The sequence below is a fragment of the Eleutherodactylus coqui genome, chromosome 8, assembly GCF_035609145.1.
Source record: "Eleutherodactylus coqui strain aEleCoq1 chromosome 8, aEleCoq1.hap1, whole genome shotgun sequence".
Lineage (NCBI taxonomy): Eukaryota > Metazoa > Chordata > Amphibia > Anura > Eleutherodactylidae > Eleutherodactylus > Eleutherodactylus coqui.
The window spans coordinates 108,995,900-109,021,322 of NC_089844.1; the positions used below are offsets into that span (position 1 = coordinate 108,995,900).

The 25,423-nt window shown below is 41.8% G+C and overlaps 1 protein-coding gene across 1 annotated transcript in view; it reads left to right on the forward strand.

Annotated features, from left to right (window-relative positions):
- PARN (poly(A)-specific ribonuclease) overlaps nt 1–25,185 on the forward strand; it is an 88,062-nt gene extending 62,877 nt beyond the window's left edge. The window contains exons 22-24 of the mRNA XM_066576198.1: nt 14,097–14,286; nt 22,930–23,096; nt 23,487–25,185. Coding sequence (XP_066432295.1) covers nt 14,097–14,286; nt 22,930–23,096; nt 23,487–23,539 — 410 coding nt within the window. The 3' untranslated portion in view covers nt 23,540–25,185. The remainder of the gene's footprint in view (nt 1–14,096; nt 14,287–22,929; nt 23,097–23,486) is intronic.
- Nucleotides 25,186–25,423: the final 238 nt, after the last annotated feature.

Consider the following 25,423-nt stretch of genomic DNA (forward strand, 5'->3'; position numbering starts at 1 on the left):
TTGGTTCTTGTGGTTGTTGTGTAGTCCTCTGTGTAGTGTAGAAACCATCCACATGCAGGCTCGCTGCTGTTGATGAACAAAGCCTCCATGAGTCTATATGATCCATCATCTGCTGGATGGGCACCACAAGTCACTGTATATAGTAGCATTTTTTTCTTATAGAAAACAGGCCTCTGATTGATGTTAAAGAGCAGTGTCTGGTAATCGGTGCATCAGGAGTTGTTGTTTTTTTTTTTTTTTTTTTTAAGTAAACCGTTTTTATTGAAGTATTTGATATTTCGTGAGGGGTGTAAATCCAAGGGGTGAGTGTACTTGAATGTGTTTTTAAAGAGGACTTTATTAATGTGTTAGCAGCAGACTCATTTGTGCCGTACCGGCTGTGAGGACCATTAATTCTTTGTGAATGTCTTTCAAGCCATCACAGTTTTCGCTATGAATTTAAAAATTAAAATGAATGTAAATGGGCCTTTATATCTACCCTAAGAATGTTAGTGGCCGGTGTTACATATTTTATTCTCCATTTTCTGACAAACGGCGTCTCTGGAAAGTTGCTAGTTGCCAGGACCACCTTAGTCTACATGGATCCCAGTGGCAGGAAGATGATGTGTTTTTATTTTCTGATGCCTTGTTTATGCTTTTAGCTTTCCCTTAGGAAGATTTGCTTATTAATTTTAGTGCAGTAACACCCTAGATCACAACAGACAAGACTTTAGGGGCTCTTTCAGACGTGGCGAAAAACTCCACAGCAGACTAATCCAGGCCAATACCTGCACATCATATGCCTCTGGCACACTGCTGTACTGCACATGGCCCCATTATAGGCCAATGAGGCAATGCAGATGGACGTTTGGACGTTTTTCACACTGACTTTGGTCTGTCTGGGGGAAAAAAAATTAATGGAGTATCCTATTCCTGTCCGATCATGGACAAGAAATGGGACATGCCAATGCATGTCAGTGTGCGATGTCTGTGAATAACGGACAGCACGCTGCTGTCTAGTGGGAGTTGCGCCCGAGCATCTCGGGCACAACTTGCACTCACAGCTGATGTGTATATGGGCGAACGTGGATTTTGACGCAGAATTGCGGTGGATTTGCAAAGGGCAACATTTTCCGTAATGTGGGAAAGTGCTCTAAGCCACAGCTGGACCAAACTAATGGCAAAGGTTGCTATTTTGATGTATTGCTAGAAATGTACTGTTTATATTGCATTGCACTTGGTGTTTTGCAGCCGCCTGGATATCCTCTTTATTCACTGGTGGTGCTCATGTCTGGTTTTCTTTTTTACGTTTTAGACGCACCCAAGACATTTCAAAAACTAAAAAGCTTATATCTGACATTAAACAATACAATGTCGGGGAATTGCCATTTCTGGAGGATGCAGTCTGTTTTCTGCGATGTGCAGCAATTTTAACTCTTCAGTCAGCTTTCTTGTTTATGAGCTTTGTTTTAATGTGAACTGTCGAATTTTAAATTATTTTGCATAAGAATTTGTATACAGCATGCGAGAAATGCAGAAGCAATGACATTCATGAGTTTGGGAAGGGGGCGAGGGGGTTCAGCCCACTTATCGAAGATTGCAGTTATGATAAAGGTTACATTAGAATTGTGTGACAAGCAGTAATTGTCACTATTATCCTTGCTTTCATTAAGAGTCGTGTACAAGGCTGCCCTGCACAGGGTATCTGAGCATCCCTCATTGTTCCCTACATATAAAATATATACAAACTCATTCAATTACCCAAAGTGTATTGATCTGAAATAGAGATGAGCGAACGTACTCGGTAAGGGCGATTTTCGCAATCGAGCACTGCGATTTTCGAGTACTTCACTACTCGGGTGAAAAGTACTCGGGTGCGCTGTGGGGCGGGGGGTTGCAGAGGGGAGTGGGGGGGGAGAGGGAGAGAGAGAGGGCTCCCCCCGCCCCACAGCGCACCCGAGTACTTTTCACCCGAGTAGTGAAGTACTCGAAAATCGCGGTGCTCGATTGCGAAATCGCCCTTACCGAGTACGTTTGCTCATCTCTAATCTGAAATCATCCCACAAACTACTTCTTGGTAAGTGGTTGGTTCTGCCCTTTTACTGCCGGTTATAGCCTCCACTAGGGCTTTAGTTTATGGTAGATCACGTAGGCAGAAGAGGAATGTTTTACTATTTGTAGTCATGAGACCTATTTGCCAATATCTCCAAAACTTCATATGTATGACCAGAATTGTTGCCGCTGCAGAGCTTGTGCCTTTTTTTAAAACTACCCTCAATTATTGTATTTTTTATATGCTACAAATACATCTAACCTTCAGTTCAATACAATATTCCCACCATTCGGTAAAGTTACTGTCCGTCACGGCCATCTACGAACAATGTATAACTTTATGTTCTGTATATGGGGGATTTCTATAACTTTGGCACAACCCCTTTAAGGAGGTGGGTTAAGGAGAGGAGACTGTAATGAGAAGATAAGCCTCATGATCTTTTGGTGCTATTAATTTATAGAAAGCAGTGTATAGTCAGAGGTACATTTTAAGTTGTCACCCCCGCCCCCCCGATACATTTTTGCTTAACAATAGAGCGATAAAATTTGACCTAAATGTCCTTGTTGTGAAAGCCTCCTGAATACATGTTTTACAGAGTATCCTTGAGCTATTGAAATGGCGAAATGTGTGCGCATCCTCTATAGAATATATTTTGAAAAATAGTTTTGAGAACAAGACCTGGGAACTAACTTTTGTGCAGGTTGAAGAGTTTTTTTTTTTTCCCCATTCACAGTGGAATTCATTCTAACTGTGAAGACTACAAATTTGTACAGTTCGTCCGCCAACCTTTTTAGCTATTTCTTAAACGTATGGATTAGACTTTTTGCATTGCTTTGCAGTATTGGGAATACTAAAGCATAGCATTACTAGTTTAGGTATTTTTTTCAATGCAGAAGTTTATAATTATTTTAGGTCTGTGTACATGAATTAAAATAGAAATACTCTTTTATATATATATATATATATAGTGTGTGTGTGTATATATTATAATATAATTTTTCTCTTTAGTTTTAAATGGTAAAAATTAAATGGAATTTGTTAGTCCAGCCCACAAAAGTGCCAACCAGTGGACAGGATTAGAAGTCTCTTAAAAATTAGGCTTTTCCTTTTTTGGCAGTTGTGCCATTCTTAATTTCATAAGAATTTAGTCCCAAAGAACCTGGAGGTAATTCTAAAAAGCACAATCATGCAACTTTTTTTTTTTCCCCTGGGGAACTCTTAGGTTGTAGTAATTCCTAGTTTTTACAGTGACTCTGGAATAATGTTCTAGAACCCTTGTCGTAGGCCCCACACACAAGACAGAATTTAGCTGTACAAACTGAAGGAGATAAGAATATGGAGTTATGGTTCAAGAGCCTTAAAACTCCATACAAATGTTATCTGATGGGGCATTACAGTGGAAGCCTACAGCCGCACAGTAAAAGCTGTGTAGATAGTAAATGGCCCTAGTACGCTCGCGCAAAAAAAAAAAGTTAGCTGTAGCATAGTTGGGTGCAAGATCTCAAAGTTTAAGTTTAGTCAAGTTCAAAACCAAACAGTATGGAACTATATAGTCCCCATAACTGTAATTTCCATGAATTCATATATATATATATAGATAGATAGATATTTTTTTAAAGTGCTGAAGTGCCTGTTGTCCATCAAATGAAATCGTAATGAGAATATGCCCGCTGTCAAATCTTCTTAATTCTTTATAATACTTATCTGTGTACAGCCCAATTACGGAGGCTAGCCTTTCCTTGCTAATGAGTTAATAAAGAGGGACTGGGAAGGAGCAGCCACTCCTCGGCTCCTAGGAGCAGATGAGTCACTCTGTTGGGTGCACAGGTTTGATAATACAACAGCAATATCTTTGAGTGAAAGGAGTTTGGCTCGCTTCCCTTCTTCCTTCAGCCATATTTTGGCTATGGACCAAACAGCCATAATCTGCCTAAGGTTGATTTTCCTTTTTTTTTTCCCTTTTAAACCTTAAACTGCCTAAGGAGTCCCTCAAATGGCTGTAGTTCTTCATGGCATTATGATGACTAGTGCCTACAGCCCTTATGTGGATCATTGTACAGCTAAGGTGGCTGCATTGTATTAAAGCTGCTGCAACTATGTAAGAAACCCTTCTTAAGCAATCTCTGATTTCGCTAGTCATGTTATGAATGTTTGCTTATGTCAGCTGATCGCTTGGATGTTTACATATTATGGTATGAAATGAATGTTCAGTGATCTTCGTCACTTATGAAGTTGATGAAAATGGACGATTTGAACTAAAATTTTTGTTGGTTGCTTAAAATTTTATGGAAATCTGTCACTTTTATCCCTATAAACTAAGCTTATGGGCTGAAAGTAGATGACTCGCTGAGTCTGGGAGTGTGTCATCTAATTTTATAATGGGCGGACTACGTTTCCAGCGCTCACACATGGGGAACAGGGGAGGCAAGTATAAGGCCCCCCCGGACTAAGTGGGTCACCTTCAAAACGGCATCAGTTCTTTTAGGTATACTTGCACAAAGTCAGGGATTCTAGGATTTGTAGGATTCTAGTCAGGTGTAGGATTAACAAATCATACCAAACACGTGATACTGATCATTTTCATATGTAGGTTGGAACATTTTACCTGAAACAGTTGTATAGGAGGCTTGAAACTGGGTGAAGAGCAGCCAAACTTTGCTACAACAGTAAGATTGTGGAAGGACAGTTTTATGTCACAGGTCATACACTAATGGCAAGACTGAGTTGCATATGTGCAGTGTTTGTTGCTTAGCGATGTTGCGTATAGAGTGGGAAATTTAAAGTAAGTCAGACTGCTCATGACAGTGTGTGAGAGATGCTGTTATGCACAGTGTAAAATCGCTACGGTACACGCTGATCGGCCGGCTCACGCAGCGGTAAAGCATTGCGTTATACACACAGCCATTTACAACAAGCTTGTGTGAGCCCGGCCTTAGAAATGAGGGCAAGTGACTCAACAATGCATCGAACTGGGGTGAAGAAAAATGGCAGCAGTTTCTCTGCACTGATGAGTCAAAATATGAAATATTTGGCTATAACAGAAGGCAGTTTATTTGCCAAAGGGCTGAAGATTGGGGACAACAATGAGTGTCTGCGGGCAACTGTGAAGCATGGTGGAGGCTCCTTGCAAGTTTGTGGCTGCATTTCAGCATTTGGAGTTGGGGATTTAGGATTTAATGGTGTCCTCAGTGCTGAGAAATACAGACAGATAATTAACTATCATGCAGTATTATCAGGGGGGTGCCAGAGTCCAAATTCTGGATCAGTACGATCGCCCTCAAACACAGCCAATGTCATTAAAAACTATTTTCAACATTAAGAACAAGCAGTTCTGGATGTGATATGGCACCACATATCCCTGATCTTGGCATTGAGTCTGTCTAGAATTACCTGAAGAGATAGATTTGAAGAAGCCTACATCCACAGAAGATCTGTGGTTAGTTATCCAAGATGTTTGGAACAACTTCCTTGCAAAGTTCCTTCAACAACTACAAGTGTACCTAGAAGAATTGATGCTGTTTAAAGGCTAAAGGGCGGTCACACCAAATTCTGATTTGGATTTCCCTCTTGCTCAGTCACGTTGCATTTTGTTAATTGACACACTAAACTATTAACCCTTTCCAATCCATTTATTTTTTTCTCACCCATTCTCCCCAGCTCCAAATAAATTGGAGCTGGGGAGTATGGGTGAGAAAAAATACATTTTCCCTGCACCCTCCTGATCTGACAGAGTTCAGGAGGGTGCAGGGAGGGACCTGCTTACCTGCCCGGCGTCTTCCGCATTCTCCTTCTGCCTCCCGGCCCGGCAATCGTGACCGCTGGGGTCAGGTGGCACTTGGCGGTCACATGATCGCCGGGGCGGGAGACAGAAGGAGAATGCGGAAGACGCCGGGCAGGTAAGCAGGCCCCCCCACGGTGCAGGCTCCCGACTCGGTGTTCATGTGACCGCTGGGGGTCAGGTAACACCGGCGGTCACATGATCGCCGGCCGGAATCTGTATGCATTACATAGCGCTAATTGAGCGCTATGTAATGTGTAAAGGAGAAGGCAGAAAGGGTTAAAAACCCTTTCTGCCTTCTCCTCGGGCGTCCTTGATGAGGACCAGTGCACAAGTGTATCTGCACCCGATATGTCTGACGATCGGGTGCAGATGCACTCCTGCACTGCAGTGTCGGGCCTGCCCCGACATCGGAGCTGTGGAGGGAAATTATGTGTCGGGGCAGGCCCGACATTGGATTGGAAAGAGTTAAGACTGCTATTTTTGAAATCATTCTTACTTTGCAGCACTTGTTCTAGTTCTGCTTAAAACTTTCACAGTACTGTATATATCAGTCTGCTTGGCTCTAATCTGCTTCCTGCAGTTTGAAGAGCGTGTTCAAGCTTACAGGTTCCCTTTTAACAAACTTCTGTCTGCGAATGGCCACCTAAGTCTTAGAATTAGAAGTGCCTTCAGAAGAATGTAATATCTAGGTGTTGAGGATATTATTATTAGAGGTGAGCGAGTATACTCGCTAAGGCACATTACTCGAGCGAGTAGTGCGTTAACCGAGTATCTCCCCGCTCATCTCCAAAGATTCGGGGGCCGGCAACAGCGGGGGAGAGCGTGGAGGAACGGAGGGGAGATCCCGCGCTCCCCACCGCAACTCACCTGTCACCGGCGCCGGCCCCCAAATCTTTAGAGACGAGCGGGGAGATACTTTGCTAAGGCACTACTCGCTCGAGTAATGTGCCTTAGCGAGTATACTCACTCATCTCTAGATATTATCATTAATATCCAATTAATAGTAATAATGAGAGGTTAAGGCCCCTTTGAACACCATGATTATCGCTCAAAGTTCGAGCGATAATCGTTCTGTCTAAATGCGCGGCCATCGTGCACTATTCGCTCATCGCTGATTTCTAGCAAGTTAGAAACCGCTGATGACTGTTATCAGTGCCGCACACTGATTTTCTCAGCGGGCGTCGCTGATGGCATTTTCTCAGCTGGTGTCCCGCTGGGACTTCTCAGCAGGATACCAGCTGAAAGCTCGGAGAACAAAGCAGCTGTCAGTCCTCCTGCTTTTTCTCTGAGCTGTGAGCTCAGCGGGACACCGCTGATAACTCAGAACAAAGCTTTTGTTTGCACATACAAAATGGCTGCTTTTCTCTGAGTTATCAGCTGTGTCCCGCTCCACCTGCATTTAACTCTTAAGCAGCTAATCGGCTACTTAAGAGTTATGCAAAGATGATCGCTCAAAACTGTCACACAAACTGCTGTTTGAACGAATTTTGAGCAATTATCTTTCCATGTAAATGGCTCTTTACTAGAGCTGAGTGAGCGTACTCTGTTCGGGTGTTTTTGCACTCGAGCACCGCTTTTTCCGAGTAACTGACTACTCGGACGATAAGATTCGGGGGGCGCCGGGCGTGAGCTGGGGGTTGCAGAGGGGAGTGGGGGGGGGAGAGAGCTGCCCACTGCTACCCCCCGCTACACCACGCAACCCTCCGAATCTTTTTGTCCGAGTAGTCAGTTACTTGGAAAAAGCGGTGCTCGAGTGCAAAAACACCCGAACAGAGTACGCTAGCTCATCTCTACTCTTTACTGATTAAACTGAGGTTTCACAGCAAAATAGAAAGTAAGAAGGCCCTCCTCTTCAGTGCAGATCTGTTGTGCAACTATCTTGTGGCTAATATCAAAGCTGTAGTATTGTAAAAGTTATTTTGATGCGTACAATCAGACCAGTTCTCTCAAGCATTTAGAACAATTTTTTACATTTACAAATATAATAGTTCATATTTTTGTAGAAGTAGGCTTTAATAGGATACTAGCGTCAAAGTATACGAGTGTTCCATTAAAGGGGTAATCTAGCTTTGAACTATTGATGACCTATTCTTAAGATAGACCATCAATAGTTCCTGTCATCTGTCGCCCGGCACCTTCATCGCTAGGCTAATGTCCTCCTACGACGCCAGAAGCAGACAGCTCTGTACACTTTCCAGTGGCCTGGGTTGGTATTGCAGGTGCCATTCACATTGAAGTTTAAAAAAAAAATCTCAAACTTTTGATATCTTCCCCTTTTTGTCAGGGCCTGCAAAGTGACATTTTCCTTTATGCGCCTGACACTAACATAGCAGCCAAGTTGCAGTTATCTAAACTTTCTCTGATGCCCACCCCCCCCTGCATTGACCCAAATTTTGCCTGTGGACTTTAGTGCTTGTACTGCAAGCACTTGGACATGTACAGCTATGTCAGTGTCTAGTCCCAGCTTTATACTTAATTTTACAGTAGCCAGCCAATCCTTACTGTGGTTTTAGTGTTCACTGTTTGGGCCTCTGGTGCCTTTTGTAGCTTTAATGCTCTTTTTCAGTCTCGGTTGCTGACATTACTTTGTATGCATACATGTTAAAGCTTTATTAAATAGCAGAAAGTCCAGGGACAATACCCTTTTTCTTTCTGCGAGTTAGTTTTTTTTTTTTTTATTCCAGACGGTTAAGTTGGAAACTGCAGAGGACACTAGTTGACAGCCAATTCATTTTGCTGATTCATCCGTTCTTCAGATGGCTTCAAGCCAGAGCTTGGCTTGCAGATTAAAGTTTGAAAGCTGCAAAGCTGCTGGGACTTGAAGGAATGTTGGTAAATTGTTGCTGTATGGAGGCAGGCAATAAAAAGAACTTTTTCGTCTAAGTAGTATTCTGGTTGGTTAAGGCCTGAAAGCCACCTAGTTCTTCATGTAATGTTAATTTCTTTTGTCTTGTAGTAACTTAGATATAAGACACATGCTTGACTATTCATGTTGAATTGTTTTATTAACTTTCTTAATGCTGTGCACAAACTTGGGTATATGCTATTATAATAGAATTCATAAAGGAGGTTTTCGAAGACCTTTTAGAATTACAATGTAGTCTCTATTTTATGTCCATGCAAAGATATTCATAAAGGGTATTTAAAAAAAAAGTTCTCAACCTCTTCTAACGAGCTGTTGCAGTGCAGATGTAACAATGTTTAAAGGGATATTCCCATCTTGAGTTTTTATAGCAAAGATGGAAAACCACTGCGATAGTTACCGGCTACCTGTCAGCTATGGAAAGCTGTGTGTTTCTGTAGCTCTCATCCATGTCAATGAGCGCTACGGAAACCGGGCTGGGCTGAAACGCTCGCCTGTTTTTGACAGGTGGTCGAAAACAGAGGGCTGGGTTTTCTAATCTCGGCTGTGAAAAGCAGAGATGGGAATACCCCTTTAACTTGAGCCTTGATTCATTAAGAAACTGTTCTAAGCTACAGTTTTCCCTTTCAATAGCTTTTCAATGGTGTTTGTTGTGATTTAAAGGGGTATTCCAGAGATTGGAATAATGGTAATAAGTAGAAACACATCTAACAACATCTTGAAAATTTTACCCAAATGTCCAACTGAATCCACTGGCGTAACTATAGGTGATGCAGGTAATGCGGTTGCACCTGAGCCCAGGAGCCTTAGGGGGCCCATAAGGTCTCTTTTCCATATAGGGAGCCCAGTACTATGAATAAAGAATTATAGTTGCGGGCCCGGTTACAGATTTTGCATTGGGGCCCGGGAGCTTCAAGTTATGCCTCTGACTGAATCGTCACGCTGAACTCCAGTACTCCAGAAACTGCACTATATTGTAATCAACTGCACTGTGGTTCTTGGTCATCCACCACTAATCCCTCCTCCAGTAGGAAATAATAAAGGGAGAGCTAGCATTGTGTAGTATTGAGTGGGCATGGCCACAAAGCGTTTGACAGAGTGGAGGAGGAGCTGAGCTTGTGCTAATTGGTGCTGGGAAGGTTCCCCAGACACAAGTCTGAATGGAGGACTCAAAGCATTGCAAGTATAAGACTTTCTAAGTGCATCACAAGGATGACTCAATGCAAAAATGGATAAGTGCATAACTTTTTTTTTTTTTCTTCTCTCTGTAAGGATTTGGTAAGATGTATGAAAAGCTATTGCTATCTTAAAGGCTATGGAGACCTTTTGCGCACGAAAGATCAATGGTCTAGGATAATTTGTTGCTCAGTTAGGCCTCCTGCACATGAAAGTGTACTGCAGAAGCGCTGGCTGTCACTAGGCGATAATACGGCTCTTACGATCTTTCTGCAGTCCTTACTGCGAAAGGGACGGAGGGCTTCCATTGACTTCAATGGTAGCCATTCAAGCGGAAAACTACACAGAATGGAGCATGCTGCGATTTTTCTGCCGCGAGCGGAGATTTCTGCTCGTGTGCAGGAAGCAGCGGCTCTTTATGGGAGGCTATGGGCAGTATTTGCTGCGGAATCCGGGGGTAGCCACCAGCGCCGGATTCCACGTATCAAATCTGCCCGTATGCAGGAGCTCTTATCAGTCAAGTTAAACTTTGCTAGATCCGTAAGCTGTTCTTTAGTTGCTCCTGCTTTTAGAGGAGTGGGATGGTAACCCATGTGGCTAATGTTATTGCTGCCGCATTGCTTCTGACTTGTCACCAAACTTGCTTAGTTATGGAATGAGTATGGGAAAGCAGACTCAATTTGGTCTTGGCTTTTCTTATTTTAAGGGTTAGCCCAGGTTACTACATTTTACATGCTCCAACCATGAAAATCTTCATAGGAGTGCCATCATTGTTCTATTCTGTAAAACAATGACCAGATCAGGAATATGCTAGAGAAGTTTTATTGATGTATGATCGAGCAGTGCAAACCAGTATACAGTATTTGGTGCACTAACAGATCTCCTACACCACCATCTTCCACATTTTGGTACACCAGTGTTTGCTGGCAGAATTGCAAAGCAAACCTGCTGGTTTATGTAGAGACTTTGCAGAAAATATTCTGCTGGTCTGTTTATACCAGTGAGCAATGTGGAAGGTATGTGATGAATTGATGGTTGCTCATTAAAAGAAAACTTTGTTTGACATGCTTTTGAGAGATGACACAGACTTGCCAAGAAACTATGTTCAGTTGGGCCTAAAACTTTAAAGGGACCCTGTCCCCTCCCTGCAGCGCCATAAACTAAGTTATGGTAGTGTTAGAGGAGGTGTTGGGGAGCCGGGTGAAGTATTTTTTTATACTTGCCTGCTCACTGGTTCCCGTTGTGCCCCTCTATTGTCAGCTTATGCGCATGCTTTCACATAGACTTCTTTGGGAGAGCGCATGCACAGCATTTTGAAGGCAGACTTTTATGCCCCATACGATCTTCATAGGGGAACACTGTGGGAAGCAGGGAGTGGGTGAATATAAAAAATACAGCAACCTGTCACCTCCCATAGCACTAGCATGACTTTATTTATGGTCCTGAAGGGCGGTGACCGGTTGAAGTGTTAATCTCCTAGTTCCTTTGCAATAAGGGCATTTGTGGCTGTTAGTTACTACTTTAATGTCTTCTGAAAATGCAGATGCTGAATTTATAAATGTGGGATATATTCTTGGACCACCCCTGTAATGATGCTGTGTGGAGGCTGGTGCCAAAAGAAAAGGGAGACGTTTAATGGCTTGATCATTGGATAAGGTAGAAAAATTTGGACCTCCTGACCAGCTTAAAGGGGTTGTCCCGCGCCGAAACGGGGTTTTTTTTTTTGTTTTTTTTTAACCCCCCCCCATTCGGCGCGAGACAACCCCGATGCAGGGGTTAAAAAAACAAACCGCTCAGCGCTTACCTGAATCCCGGCGGTCCGGCGTCTTCATACTTACCTGCTGAAGATGGCCGCCGGGGTCTGCTCCCTCCGTGGACCGCAGCTCTTCTGTGCGGTCCATTGCCGATTCCAGCCTCCTGATTGGCTGGAATCGGCACGTGACGGGGCGGAGCTACACGGAGCCGGCATTCTGCACGAGCGGCTCCATTGAAGAGAGCAGAAGACCCGGACTGCGCAAGCGCGGCTAATTTGGCCATCGGAGGGCGAAAATTAGTCGGCTCCATGGGAACGAGGACGCTAGCAACGGAGCAGGTAAGTATAAAACTTTTTATAACTTCTGTATGGCTCATAATTAATGCACAATGTACATTACAAAGTGCATTAATATGGCCATACAGAAGTGTATAGACCCACTTGCTGCCGCGGGACAACCCCTTTAATGTGATGGATCTAACATGAGATCAGATCTTCAACTGAAGTGGAAAGAGCATGTCATCTTAAAGGGCTCATTGACATGGAGCATATTTTCGGTCCACATATTACGCACGTAATACGGACCTCATAAACCCCATTGATTTGCATTGGTGTATTCAGAAATGTGTTTTGCGCTTGTATGTTACACCCATGCTTTATTTTGGTCCATTTCACTGACCAAAATTGGCAATTTAATTTTAAGCAATTGAGTAAAACGCAGAAAATATTTAGCTGCATGCATATTCATTGTGTTTTTCTGCATGTTGGAAGGAGATATGGTTACAAAATGGTGACCTCATTTGGGCCTTGCTATTTTTTTTTTTCCGTTTTGTACGTCTGGGGAAAAAACCCACAGTGAATAAACATGTAAAAGTATGCATATACACCGCATACCTACATAGATACAAAACGCTGAGTATTTCAGGGGCCAGAAATACTGGGATACAGGGACGCCCCCCCCCCCCCCCCCCCCCAAAAAAAAGAAGAAAACTCGTGGTTTCCGGATGTAGCAAATATATCTTGCCTGTAACAATTTCTAATGCAGTTGTTTTGTTCCAAAATTGGACCTCGTGGAGGTACCTGAGCAGATAATTTTACACTGAACTTCAGGAACGCCATGGTCTTGTCCATCATTAATCACCAAGAACAGCTCTGGTTCCCAGCACAAGAAAGGAGGGCAACATTCCCTAACTTTTCCTTTGGGATCCATTCCTGACCCTGGTAAATGATCAGACAATGGATGTCCTGATCATCAGTGCGTACTTAACCTCGGGTCCCATGCCTTTTGGAATACAAAGCTTAGCTTCCTCTACATGCTGACAGCTGACTTGCTATTCACCTGAACACCTGTAAGTGAGAAGACATTTATGATGAGATGGTAATGAGAAAATGCAGATGGATGTGCTTAATAGTAGGACAACTCCACTTAGCTACGATGCATATATATATATTTTAGTATCCATACTTTGGTCTTAAGCATGAGGGCTTCCAATAAGTGTGCATAGGGTATGCAGCCAACATGACTTATGACCTAAGATACCATTTTGTCATTATATAGGCACTGTCCATAAAAGAAACTTGTGCCTCTCTGATGGCCAATATGATAACTAGTAAGAGTGAATTTTTATCTTTTATTCACATAAAATGCCATTTTTGTGCTGAAAACGCCTCTAGGCGTTATGCTGACCACTAGGGATCTCACTTTCTTCTAAGTTGCTGTCCATTGCCTGTTGTCATGTAAAGTCCCTCTAGTAACAGACACCAAAATGGATTCAGAAAGTGAGGTTAGGTCTTTGCTGCTGTATCATGCTACCCATTGAGGTCTATAAAAGGAGGATGAAGAGGAAGGAAGCTTTTAGAGGTAGAAGGCTGCAGCAGTGTCTCAGTCTTAAGTTTTATGCTCTCGCAGCAACTAAAATTACATGTACACTGTTCAGTACTGCTATATAATGTTCGTTGTGGTACGGTTACGTATGAGGGTGTGCTAGGGCAGAGAAGATGATCTCCTGTTCTCCTATGTGTGCTGTGACTGGGAGCCATGATTACTAGTCTACACACTCCAGCTCAGGGAAAACTGATAATTGGAGGCCTAGTCTGCCAAGGGGAAAACTGGTAAAAAGTGCAGTCATATAATGACCAGAAATGGTATTCCTCATGTACACAAACGGCTTATTCTGAAAAGTCACCTGAAAGTATTGTTTACATTTTTTTTAAAAAATTACGCTTCAAATTAATTCATTCTTCCATACTGATTTCCAGTAAAAAATTGCCTGCTCACTATGCAACTAGTTGTATCCATTTAGTTTTAGCTAGTTTGTACACAGGTTGCATCGTACTACAGCTTGCACATATTTTACCCCATCTCCTGTATGCTTGCATGTGTTGACTGGCTTAGGTTCTAAACCTTTTAAGACTTTTTATGCGTGTTTTTTTTTTTTTTTTTTTTGCTTCACGTAATTGTTTTCACATAATCCTTCCTTTTTCCTTGCAGCGGTAAACATCAGCAGATTTGCCGAAAGCTATTGTGTCCAGACATATGCAGAGTATGTTGCAAAAAGACAGACACCCAGCTTACCGAAGAGAAAACGAACTGATGACGGATGGATGGATTTTGAAAGGAAAAGGCCGAAAACCCAATACACGTATACCCCCAACAACTCAAAATACAATTATTCAAGCAGGTGAACTTCTAGTTCTTGACTTATGTACATTAATATGATGATCATTCGACAAACTATAAAAGCTTGACCAGACAAATGTCTTACTGCAACCCTCTCCTCCTGCTATATATGTTGGAGAGCGAATGCTTGGAGTATGCACTTCCCTCTATACTTGTTCAGAGTCCCAATAAACCAAAACTATTAAAGCATAGTAAGTATACATGCATGCACAGAGTCTATTATCTCTCTAGTTTTCTGGGTGACGGTTGACAGCCATGACTTGGAGTAGTGATCCCCCTTATGAAGACCCATAGGGATCTCCAGAAGGATGACCAGTTATCTAGGGAAGAAAAAAAAATGCAGAGCTACTCGCTGTGCTGGAATGGCATAAAAGAAGCCATACTTGCCTCATCTAATCCCCTGGTGCGCCTGTTCTGCCGTACTTGGTCCTCTGATGCTCTCAACTTCTGCACACAGCAGCAAAAATGTCATGACAGAGGGACAAATGGCTGCGAGTGAAGGAGAGTATGGCAGCTATTCCAGAACAGCGAGCAGCTTGGCAGGTTTCCCCCCCCCCACTGAGTAGCCCCTTTAACCCCTTTAGTGGCACGCCCAGAAAATCTCCTGGACTTGCTGCATTGCCCATGCAGTTAAATCTCAGAAGACTTCTGTGGACAGCTCTAATGCTAAAATGCTGGCCAGGACACCGTTATTGTGCCACTGTACATGTTTGCCTCTTCGAATTACCTCAGGAACATCTCCGGGGCTTGCTGCGCTGCTATGGTAATAAACCTGCCACTGAACGGGTTAAAGGCAGTATATTGCCAATTTTTTTCATATTAAAACCAGATAGTGAAACCTTTTTTCTTATCAGTTTTTATTTTCTGCTGTCTATACATGACTATGGAAGCATCAATTTTTCCTGAGCTCCATTTAATAGCCCTAAGAACATTTTGAGAGATGCTTTATGGCTGCTTCATGGGCCATTCACACAGTTGACAGGAGCGGCCCCATTGACTTGTATATGGGAGACCTGTTCTGTGACCTGTGCAGAGGTTATTTAGCATGGAAGGGGGGGGGGGGGGGTGATCTACGTATGGGTGTTTTAGCTTTTCAGTATGATCCTGCCTCTGATGTAAGGGTCCTTTTTAGAGGAGCCGATTCTCGTTTGAACAAGCAAGTGACGTCAAAGCTAACTCGTTGACTTTCGTGCAGTCTGCTTAGGCAGGCAGATACATTGTTGGCTCGTTCAAACAAAAATCTTTCACATTCATTGAATGAGCGCTGTTTAACCTTTGATGCTATTGGGCATACAGTTATGTCCTGCAGCGTCTGAGTATGTATGCAGGGGGATCGCGTGGCGATCTCTCTTCATACGACGTAGGCGCTGTTTCTTACCTCCCCCCTTCCCCCCCGCTGCAACAATTCCGATAAGCTACGCGTCTCATCAGAGTGGTTAACCTTTTAAATGCCTTGCATAATGGCGGAATTTCATTTTTTCCCCCCCATTTTACTCCACTTAAATTTAAGTTTTTCAGTACGTTATATGGTACATTTAAATAGTACCATTGAAAAACGCAACTCGTCCCGCAAAATACCCTCAGACAGCGGCGGTGATGGATAAATAACAGTTATGAGATGGAAAAACAGTCTTTAACCCCTTCACGACGCGGCCCTTTTTTTTTTTTTCCCATTTTCGTTTCCCCCCCCCCCCCCTTCCTCCCTCCCCAAAAAATGTATCCATCGACGTCGCTGTAGGAGGGCTTGTTTTTTGCGGGACGAGTTGTAGTTTTCAATGGTGCTATTTAATGTACCATATAATGTACTGAAAAACTTTAAAAAACTCTAAGTGGAGTAAAATGAAAAAAAAAGATATTCTGCCATCTTTCAGTGCGTCTTGTTTCTATGGCGCACAAACTGCAAGAAAAACGACATGATGGCTTTATTCTATGGCTCGGTGTATAGTTCGTTTTCTTTTTTTTTCTTTTTATGATCGCAGGGAGAGAAAACATAAATTCGTCATAAATTGTATTGTTTTTTTTTTAAGCGTTAATTATGCAGCATAAATGACACAATAGATTTTTTTTCCTGCGGGTCGGTACAATTACAACGATACCAATAGTTCTTATTTTTTAGGGTTTTTTTTTTCCACTTTTCTGCAATAAAAACCCTTTTTTTGGAAATCTTTTTTTTTCTAAATTGCTGCATTTAAAGTCCTATAACTTTTTTATTTTTTTCATTGGTGGAGCTCTGTGAGGGCTTATTTTTTGCGAGACAAGCTCTAGTTTTTATTCGTATCATTTTGGGGTACATATGGCTTTTTTGATCACTTTTATTGCATTTTTTGGGAGGCAAAATGCTAAAAATTTGCATTTTTGCCTCATTTTGTGTTCAGCTTTTTTTTACCCTTTTTTCCGTGTAGGATAAAAAGCATGTTCATCTTATTGTACGTGTCATTACGGACACAATAATACCAAACATGTAGGATTTTAAAAAATAAGTAAAAATTATGCTGATATGAGAAAAAGTACCCGAAAAGGTTTTTTTTATACATTTTTTTTTTTTGTACATTTTTATTTTTTTTATTTTTTATTTTTTTACACCAATTGTATCCCTCTGAGGGACTTGCACCATAACAGCTATGATCGCTAAGATAAGGCATTGCAGGGCTTCTGTCCTGCAATGCCTTATTGTTTATTACTGCGTACATAGGCTATGGCCATACAGGACACCTGTATATAATTATATCGTGAGAGCCCGGCAATGTCACAGAGGGATCGCGGCAGGGATCTCCGATGCACCCCTGCTTTTGCAGCTGGCTATCAGTGACAGCTGGCTCCCACTGCCGAATAGCGCAAGATCTCTTATGATCTCGCGCTATCCCTATGACGTAAGGGGACGTCCAGTTGTGGGAACTACCCCTCCTCCAGGACGTACGGTTACGTCATATGGAGGGAAGGGGTTAAGCACAACCTTTTTGGGTGGGGAGAGTGCCTTTTTATTTCAGGTAAAAACTGTATTTCCAGCATCTTACTTTGTTGATGAAACCTCTAAAGAAAATGACATTGTGTATTCAAGAACGGTTTTCAAATATACTCGAACTATACTCAATAAGATGTGCAAGTTTTTAGTCAGTGGGGGAAAAAATTGCATTGCATCATGTCTAGAGATGAGCGAACCTACTCGGCCACGCCCCTTTTTCGCCCGAGCACCCCGATTTTCGAGTAATTCCGTACTCGGGTGAAAAGCTTCGGGAGGCGCCGTGGGTGAGTGGAGGGTTGCAGCGGGTAGTGGGGGGGAGAGGGAGAGAGGGCTCCCCCCCCTGTTCCCCGCTGCTACCCCCCGCTCCGCCACGCCTCCCGCCCCCCCCCCCCCCGAATCTTTTCACCCGAATACGGAAGTACTCGAAAATCGCGATGCTCGATCGAGTAATTACTCGAAACGAGTATATTCGCTCATCTCTAATCATGTCCTATTCTAGTTCTTTTCATGCATGCGTTGTCCTGCACATCAGACAGCACATTGACCTGTGATCAGACTTTTCTCAAAAATGCATTGTAAAAGGCAAGCAATAATTGACACTTCTTGAAGTTTCTATACTTGGATGTAAATTTTAACCATTTTGGTCTTTAAGCAAACCTTTCTTATAATATTTCTTCAAAGTAAACCCAAAAATGTATGTGCCAACTTACGACTCGGGTTCCTCCCTACAGCAATTAGACAATCCAGATGGAGCTAAGCTCTTTTATTTATAATCTACAATCTCAGCAGTAACCCAAGAAATGCCTCGACCTAGCACAATGACCAAGTGGCCATCAGCTTTGTTCATGGCAGATGTCTCCCGTTCCGATATCAAGGAGATGGTCCCAATCAGATGTCCATCAATTTCCATTATTAATCTAGGATCTAGCCTCAAATCCTAGCATCTTCAAAGATGGCTTCAACTCACCCAATACAACTCCTTCCTGCAGAACTACCTGTTTTTTTTTTCTTTTTACAACCCTCTCCCTGCTTAACTATAGAGGCATGCATAATTAAGAGACCTAAATTAAAGGTAAATGCATATACATTCAGTCCTATGCCACCCGCACCCCCTGCAAGTTGTTCTGTTCAGGTTAGTCCATGGGGGCTATTTACTAAGTCGACAACAATGCTACAACCTCTTCACCATATGCCTGGACAGGTACAGGGAAGACCATAGAGGATCGGGGATGGAGGATGGGCAAATACTCAGTCTAAAGGTGGAGGAAAAACAGTCAGTTACATGACATAAGCAGTATTATTAATAACTTGACCATAATGCACCATCACAACCTTACAACTTATAATAAATGAGATGGCCATGTTGCTTAAGGCCCTTTTACAGAAAATGATCTTTCCTAGGCCGAAAAGTTGAATGATTTAGCAATGTATTTGAATAAAGTGTTAATGGCATTAATGGCCATTAACACGTTATCATTTGCATGTGAAAGGACCTCCCATGAGTTGTTTGCTGAGCCAAGCATGTATTTAAACACACGCCCAGCTGTGCAAACAGCTGCCAGCAGATTGCATTGTTCTCCTCCTTGCCAGTATAATCATAGAACATCATATATTGAAAGATGAGCGAAATGCATTCAAATGGAATGTATCTGCTCAGTCTTTCAGTGGCTGAACGATGGGTTTTATGTGAAGTGAAATCAGTCATTTAAACAAGTGCACAATTCCCGCGTTTACATGTAACTAATTTTGAGCAATAATGGTTGCATGTAAAAAGGCTTTTAACTCCTTCCCGCTCCTGGACGTACCTGGTACGTCATGGCAGCCTGGTACTTCCCGCAACATGACGTACCTGGTACGTCCTGGAGATAGCACGGGATCACATGTGATCCCGCGCTATCCCGCAGCGGGAGCCGGCTGTCAGTCACAGCCGGCGTCCCGCTCCAACAGCGGGGGGACATCGGAGATGCGCCCGCCGCTGTTAACCCCTTCCCTGCGGCGATCTAAGTAGATCGCGGCAGGGAAAGAGTTCACAGAGGGATCGCGATCCCTGTGTGTCTCCGGCCGGAACTCGCGATGTTATCGCGAGAGCCCGGCCTGTCACCATGGCAACAGGACGCCAGACACTGGCGTCCTGTATTGCCTGTGCCTATAATCGCTGTACAAGCGATAAGGCATGGCAGAGCAGTAGCTCTGCCATGCCTTATGACAGCGATCATAGGCACAGTGATGTAAGTCCCTCAGAGGGACTCAAATAGTATAAAAAAAAAGAAAAGAAAAGTGTAAAAAAAAGAAAAATGTGAAAAAAAAAATGTAAAAAACCCCTTTTTTATGCTTTTTCTAATATTAGCATAAAAAAAGGGAAAAAAAACTAAAACCCCACATATTGGGTATTGACGCGTCCGTAACGACGTGTACAAAAAGTTGAACACGCTTTTTATTTTGTACGACAAAAAGCGTAAAAAAAAACGCTAAAAAACAGAGGCAAAATGCTAATTTTTAGCATTTTGCCTCACAAAAAATGCAATAAAAGTGATCAAAAAAGCCGTACATTTCCCAAAATGGTACCAATAAAAACTACTGTTCGTCTCGCAAAAAATAAGCCCTTAAAGAGCTCCGTACATAGAAAAATAAAAAAGTTACAGGACTTTGAATGCAGCTATAGAGAAAAAAAAAAGATTTCCAAAAAAAGGGGGTTTTATTGCAAAAAAGTGTAAAAACCTAAAAAAAAATAACAATTTTGGTATCGTTGTTACCGTACCGACCCGCAGAAAAATTTTAGTGTGTCATTTATGCTGCATGATTAACGCTGTAAAAAAAAAAAAAAAATCTATGGCAGAATTGATGCATTTTCTCTCCCTGTTATCATTAAAAAAAAAAAATAAAAAATTTACGATATTGTCTATATACCCAAAAGTGGCACCGATAAAAACTACAGATCGCCACGCAAAAAACAAGCCCTTACACGGCCGCGTCCACGGAAAAATAAAAAAGTTATGGCTTTTGAAAAATGGAGATGGAAAAATACCAAAAAATCGCTTGGTCCTCAACGCCAAAATAGGCCGTGTCATTAAGGGGTTAAACAGGCCTCTTAATTTCTGTCCATTTGTTAACAGTTCAGTCTCAGTAAAGAGTCCATAGGGCGACCATATTATGCCTAAAAAGAAATGCCAGGAAAAACAAACACTGGGTATAAAAAGTCTTGATATGGCTGAAGGGCAACCCACAAAAGTGGTTTCAAAGTGGAGAAGCCCAGTGCAGTGGCTTCCAGGACATTCCAGCTTCTGAGATGGTCTCTAGGGTCAAGTGGTTTTTTTTGGGACCTTTTATTACATTTATAGTTTCGTGTCACAATGTGTAAATAAGTTTTAGTGCTCGGATCAAGCCGATAGAAGGTAAAATTAAATACTTCTGCAGGACATATGCCAAGTGTTTGGACTTTTAGAGAAATGATTGATCGTGTTGCTCCTTTTTTAATCTATCCCTAGAAGTGCTTACAGGTCATACTGGGAATAACATTCATACTATGTAACAGAACATTATATGTCCTTAAATAAAACATCTGGCGGGCAGATGTAAAACCGTAAAGATAAAATTGTATTAAGTGGATAACGAATGGGAAGAAGAATATGAAGTACTCAATACTGTACTTCTGATCAGTGCTGCACTTGCACAATAATGTAAGTTATAGATTTTTTAAAGGGGTTGTCAAGTTAAGAGCACTTTTTTAAAAATCTTTTTTTTAGGGTAGTGCATTTTGAGTTATTAGAAGGGGTCATTTGTTCAGAAACTCCATCATTTAGCCAGAATAGGAAGAAACTATAGAGAGCATTCTGGAGGACCTAGCACATCTATGTTACATGAACCCCAAAGGCAGGCAGCCTTTTTAAGGACTATGCCAGCATTGCAGTTGTCCTTTATATGTATCTTTAGGGGCATTATGTAACAACTGTTTTGCATACTCCCTGCAGACTTTCCTTCAGATGTAATTGCTGTAGGACCTCCAATGGTGTACATTCACCACCTCCCCGTTTTCCCTAAAACCTATTTGAGTATATGGTGATAATAGTGGGGCTGCTGTGAGATGCTTTGAGGTGTGTTCTACAAGACCTAATGTATCCATGCATTACGCATTCATTTTAGTTAACCCCCTTATATAATACTTCATGTCACTGTCAGATGTGTGCTGCGGGGCATTAGAACTCCATTAAAGGGAAATACGATTTATGACTTTTTTTCAGGATGGACAATTAATGGATGATCTGTTGTGGTCTGCATCTCGAGACCCTAGCTGATTGGGCGCATGCTGTCAACGCCACAATGCACAGGGTTATGTAGTGGAAGCTGATGCTCAAACTCTGGTGTAGTTGAGAGGTGCTGGTAATTGCAGGGGCTGCACTTGTTAGAATCAATAGGACTTGCGCCTGCAGTTACAAGTGCTGGCCACTACATGGGTAGAAGCAGTAGCTTCTGCTCTATACCACTTTTTATTTGGGCACCCGCTGTCAGTGCTATAATACACAAAGGCATGGAGAAAAAATTACTGCTCCGCCCCCGTGTAGTGGCTGGTGCCTGTAACTGCAGGCGCAGCTCCCATTGATTCTGAGCGCTGCACCTGCAATTACCAGCAACTCCCAACTATATAGGAGTTGGAACATCTTTTGCTCCATACCCTTGTGCATTCTGGCGCTGACTGCTGGCGCCCGATCAGCTGATAGGCCGGGGACCAGAGAGGCTGACGCCAGCAGATCAACTATTGATGACCTATCCTTTGTTTAATAAATGTGTCTTTGCAGAGTGGAATGTATTTGTCCATGCCTGAAGGGGTTATTATAGATGAAGGGGTTATAGGTCTAGATGAAATAAGAACTTGTTGGTGGTGATAGTCGCCTGCTACATGGGACTGCTTTTCCTCAATGGAGCCAGAGCATGTTTAAAGCTTCATTTGAATGAATGAGGACTGCAAAAATCCATGCACCACCATAATTCACTGATCACCATGGGATATATGTTGTAAGTTGTTGTCTAAACCATACAACATTTTTTTTTCCTTTTTTACTATTCAATGCCGAAGCATGAAAAATTATGCTTTTTGTATATCATAAAATGTGATTGTTCTCAGCAAGAGAAACCAAGCAATCCTGTAGATATGATAGCGTTTAATGGCTAACGTAAAAAAAATTTTTGTGTGTATCTAATATATATAATATATATATATATATATATAATATGTGTGTGTTTATATGTGTGGGTGTGTATGTATAGGTATGTGTATGTATCTCAATCAGCCCTGGGGTGAAGCGAAAGGGCACTTCACTGGGTGAAAGAGGCACTAGGGATATATTCCATGTATACGCTGATGGTATTACAGGTACATATGACGAATGTAGTTCAAAATCAAAGTGTGAGCACAGCAGAATGTGCATGTGGACAACCAGACTGTCCCTGATGACAGATCTGAAGATACAAGGGTTGATTATATCATGCCTGACCCTTTGTCCCCCTCTTCTCCTCTTGAATAAACTTACATGCCAAGCCGAGTGCACATGTTTATGGACAGGTTTGAGGAGAGGCCTGTCTGCTGACCATCGTCTTAGCGCCGGATTATCCTTGCTATATGTAGATGCTACTTTACTTTGTAGTTGGCAAATTCGAATTTGATTTTTCCTCTTTGTACATTTGCAGTCTTGATCAAACTCCTTCAACAAAGAAATCTATAAATTCTGCAGAGGAAAAACCTGACCCTGTCAATTTAGAAGAATCAGAAGGGCAGGAAGATGATGCATCCAGCCCCGCGGCTCCAGATCCGACAAATAGTAGCAAGTGTCAGAAAGCAGACATCGGTCAAGCAGGTATAATACTGTTACTGTGGTTTTCTCTCTACTTGGATCCAATCCCATTTTGGCACAAATAGTTTTAGCCATTTTTCTTGGTTTGAAGAGAGTTGCTAAAAAGAAATTTAGGGAAGTTTTTTTTTTTTGGGGGGGGGGGGGGGGTTGTATGAATATAAGTGAGTAGACCCTGTCTTATTTATTTTTTATTTTTGTGTGTCCCCTTACTTACACACATGTCCTTTAACTCTTCTTTCATCCATGGTGAATGAGCCCTGTCCTGTGATCTGTTGTTGACCCGGCAGCCAGACTCGAGGCTTTTTGACCTGCCATTGGTCCCCTTTGGAAACCATCTCTACTGTGTTGATTCATTTGTGAAAAATTTACTTTGTTTCTTTCTCTATTTGCCAGAATGCAGCAACAGCGTCTCCACCGAAGAATTTGAATTGGTACACGTTTGGTAGAAATGATGCTCCTCTCTTCTGTGATGCACGCTTTGAAAGCCATATATTTTACTTCTTATTTGGACATGATCTGGATGTGTATGCAGGTCATACTGAATTACCAGCCAGTGACTAATGACCTTTTCTCCCCTTTTTTTGTACATCTGAGAAGCACAACTGTATTGGCCTATAAAGTAAATGTGACTTGATAAATCTGTTTTAAATGTCGTGCTGAGTCTTTTTTCTTGGACGTCTTAATAAAACAGAGCAAAAGCTGGCACTTTTATATCTTAAGGTAGATTGCAGGAATTTAAGTCTTCATTGATGGAAACTTTGTAATGAGTGTACTGTGGCCTTTGCTACACAATCTCCAAAGGGACCTTTCATCTGGAGTTTTATAGCAAGTAATTCAGCTATTCTGTAGAATACATAAAGTTATACATTATTAATCTTCTTGAACATGTTTTTACTTTAACATTGCTGTGATGTGTTTCGTGTGATGTGACTGTATGTTTGTTCGTTTTTTTTTCCTTTTGTAGCTGTGTTCTTAAGTGAGTTTTTGTCACCAGATATCACAAGGGTTGTGCACATGGACCATAATTTCCATCCTTTTGATATATGTATATTTATTGAAATCACTCTTGATTATTGTATATGTACAACACTTACCTATGCCATGTGACAAGCCTCACTATTAAAGGTTTATGCCTAAATTTATTTTTAGAATCGGATGAATACAGATTTAGAGGTTGTGCCAAGATGGCATCCCCTGATTAGGGCATATGAACATCATAGACTGGTGTCCATCACCTAAGAATGGAGAGCTGCTCAGTAAGAGCGGATCCCATCCTGGCGACCTTCTGCTGTCCTGTTATTACAGGGCATCCATCCGTGTGAATGGCCTTCCTGTAATTCTGCATTTCTCTAGTAGCATCTGCTGTAAGAGAATTATTAGGTTGGTCACCGCTACCTTTTGCAAAATCAGCCGTTTGCTAGAGGTGCCAAGAGCAGGACTCGGGGCGAACAGCTGATTGCCCCAAGCCCCATGTTCTCAAAGTGGTTGTATATCCTGGCACAACCTATTTAATGGGGAACTTCTGCTAAATAACTTTTCTAATTCTCTACTGGGTGCAAAGTACTTCACACTGTTAATTGATCTAAGATAGACCGGTTGATGGGGATGTACAGCTAGAGGGTCCAGAACAACCAGCAGGTTTCAGATTGATTTAATCTTCAGGGAACAAATTGACACGGGAATATTGACAAGATTTAATAGAAATAAATGTAGTTGGATAACCTTGTAGGTAATCTTTTACCTCTAAATGTGATTGTTTTCATCATTTTTTTCCCCTTTTTGAAATTGAATGTGATTTATGTCTGTGCTCTGTTTTTTAATATTATGTATTTGGTTTACACTTCTTTTTTTGGAGAACATGCAAGATACAAAACTGGTAAAGAAATGTGTATTTGCAAACTAAATTCACCAATTTTTGATTTGTATAATATTTTGTAAAGGAAAATATGAATTTTGAAGGAAAATCTATATAATAAAAACATGCAAATGGAACCAGCTGTATAGATCTGCAATAGTCTATTTATTTCAGAGCTATTTAACTTTTTGTACCGTGGAAATAAAAGTGCCTAGTTTTATTTCCATAATGTAAAATTAAAGATTTCTTTTGTAGTAACAGTTTTTTTGCATTGCCTTTTTTTTTTGTTAATCTCAGTTATAATTCTCTTGTTGTATGTCTTCAATATATAAAACATTTCTCTTGTGGCTCGGATTAACTTAATTTTCTGAAATCAATACAGGTTTCTTTTACAATAAATGGAATGAGCACGTTGTGAAAGGATTTATATTAACCCCTTAGTGATGGCCTATATACCTTTTTGTGGCGGTCACTA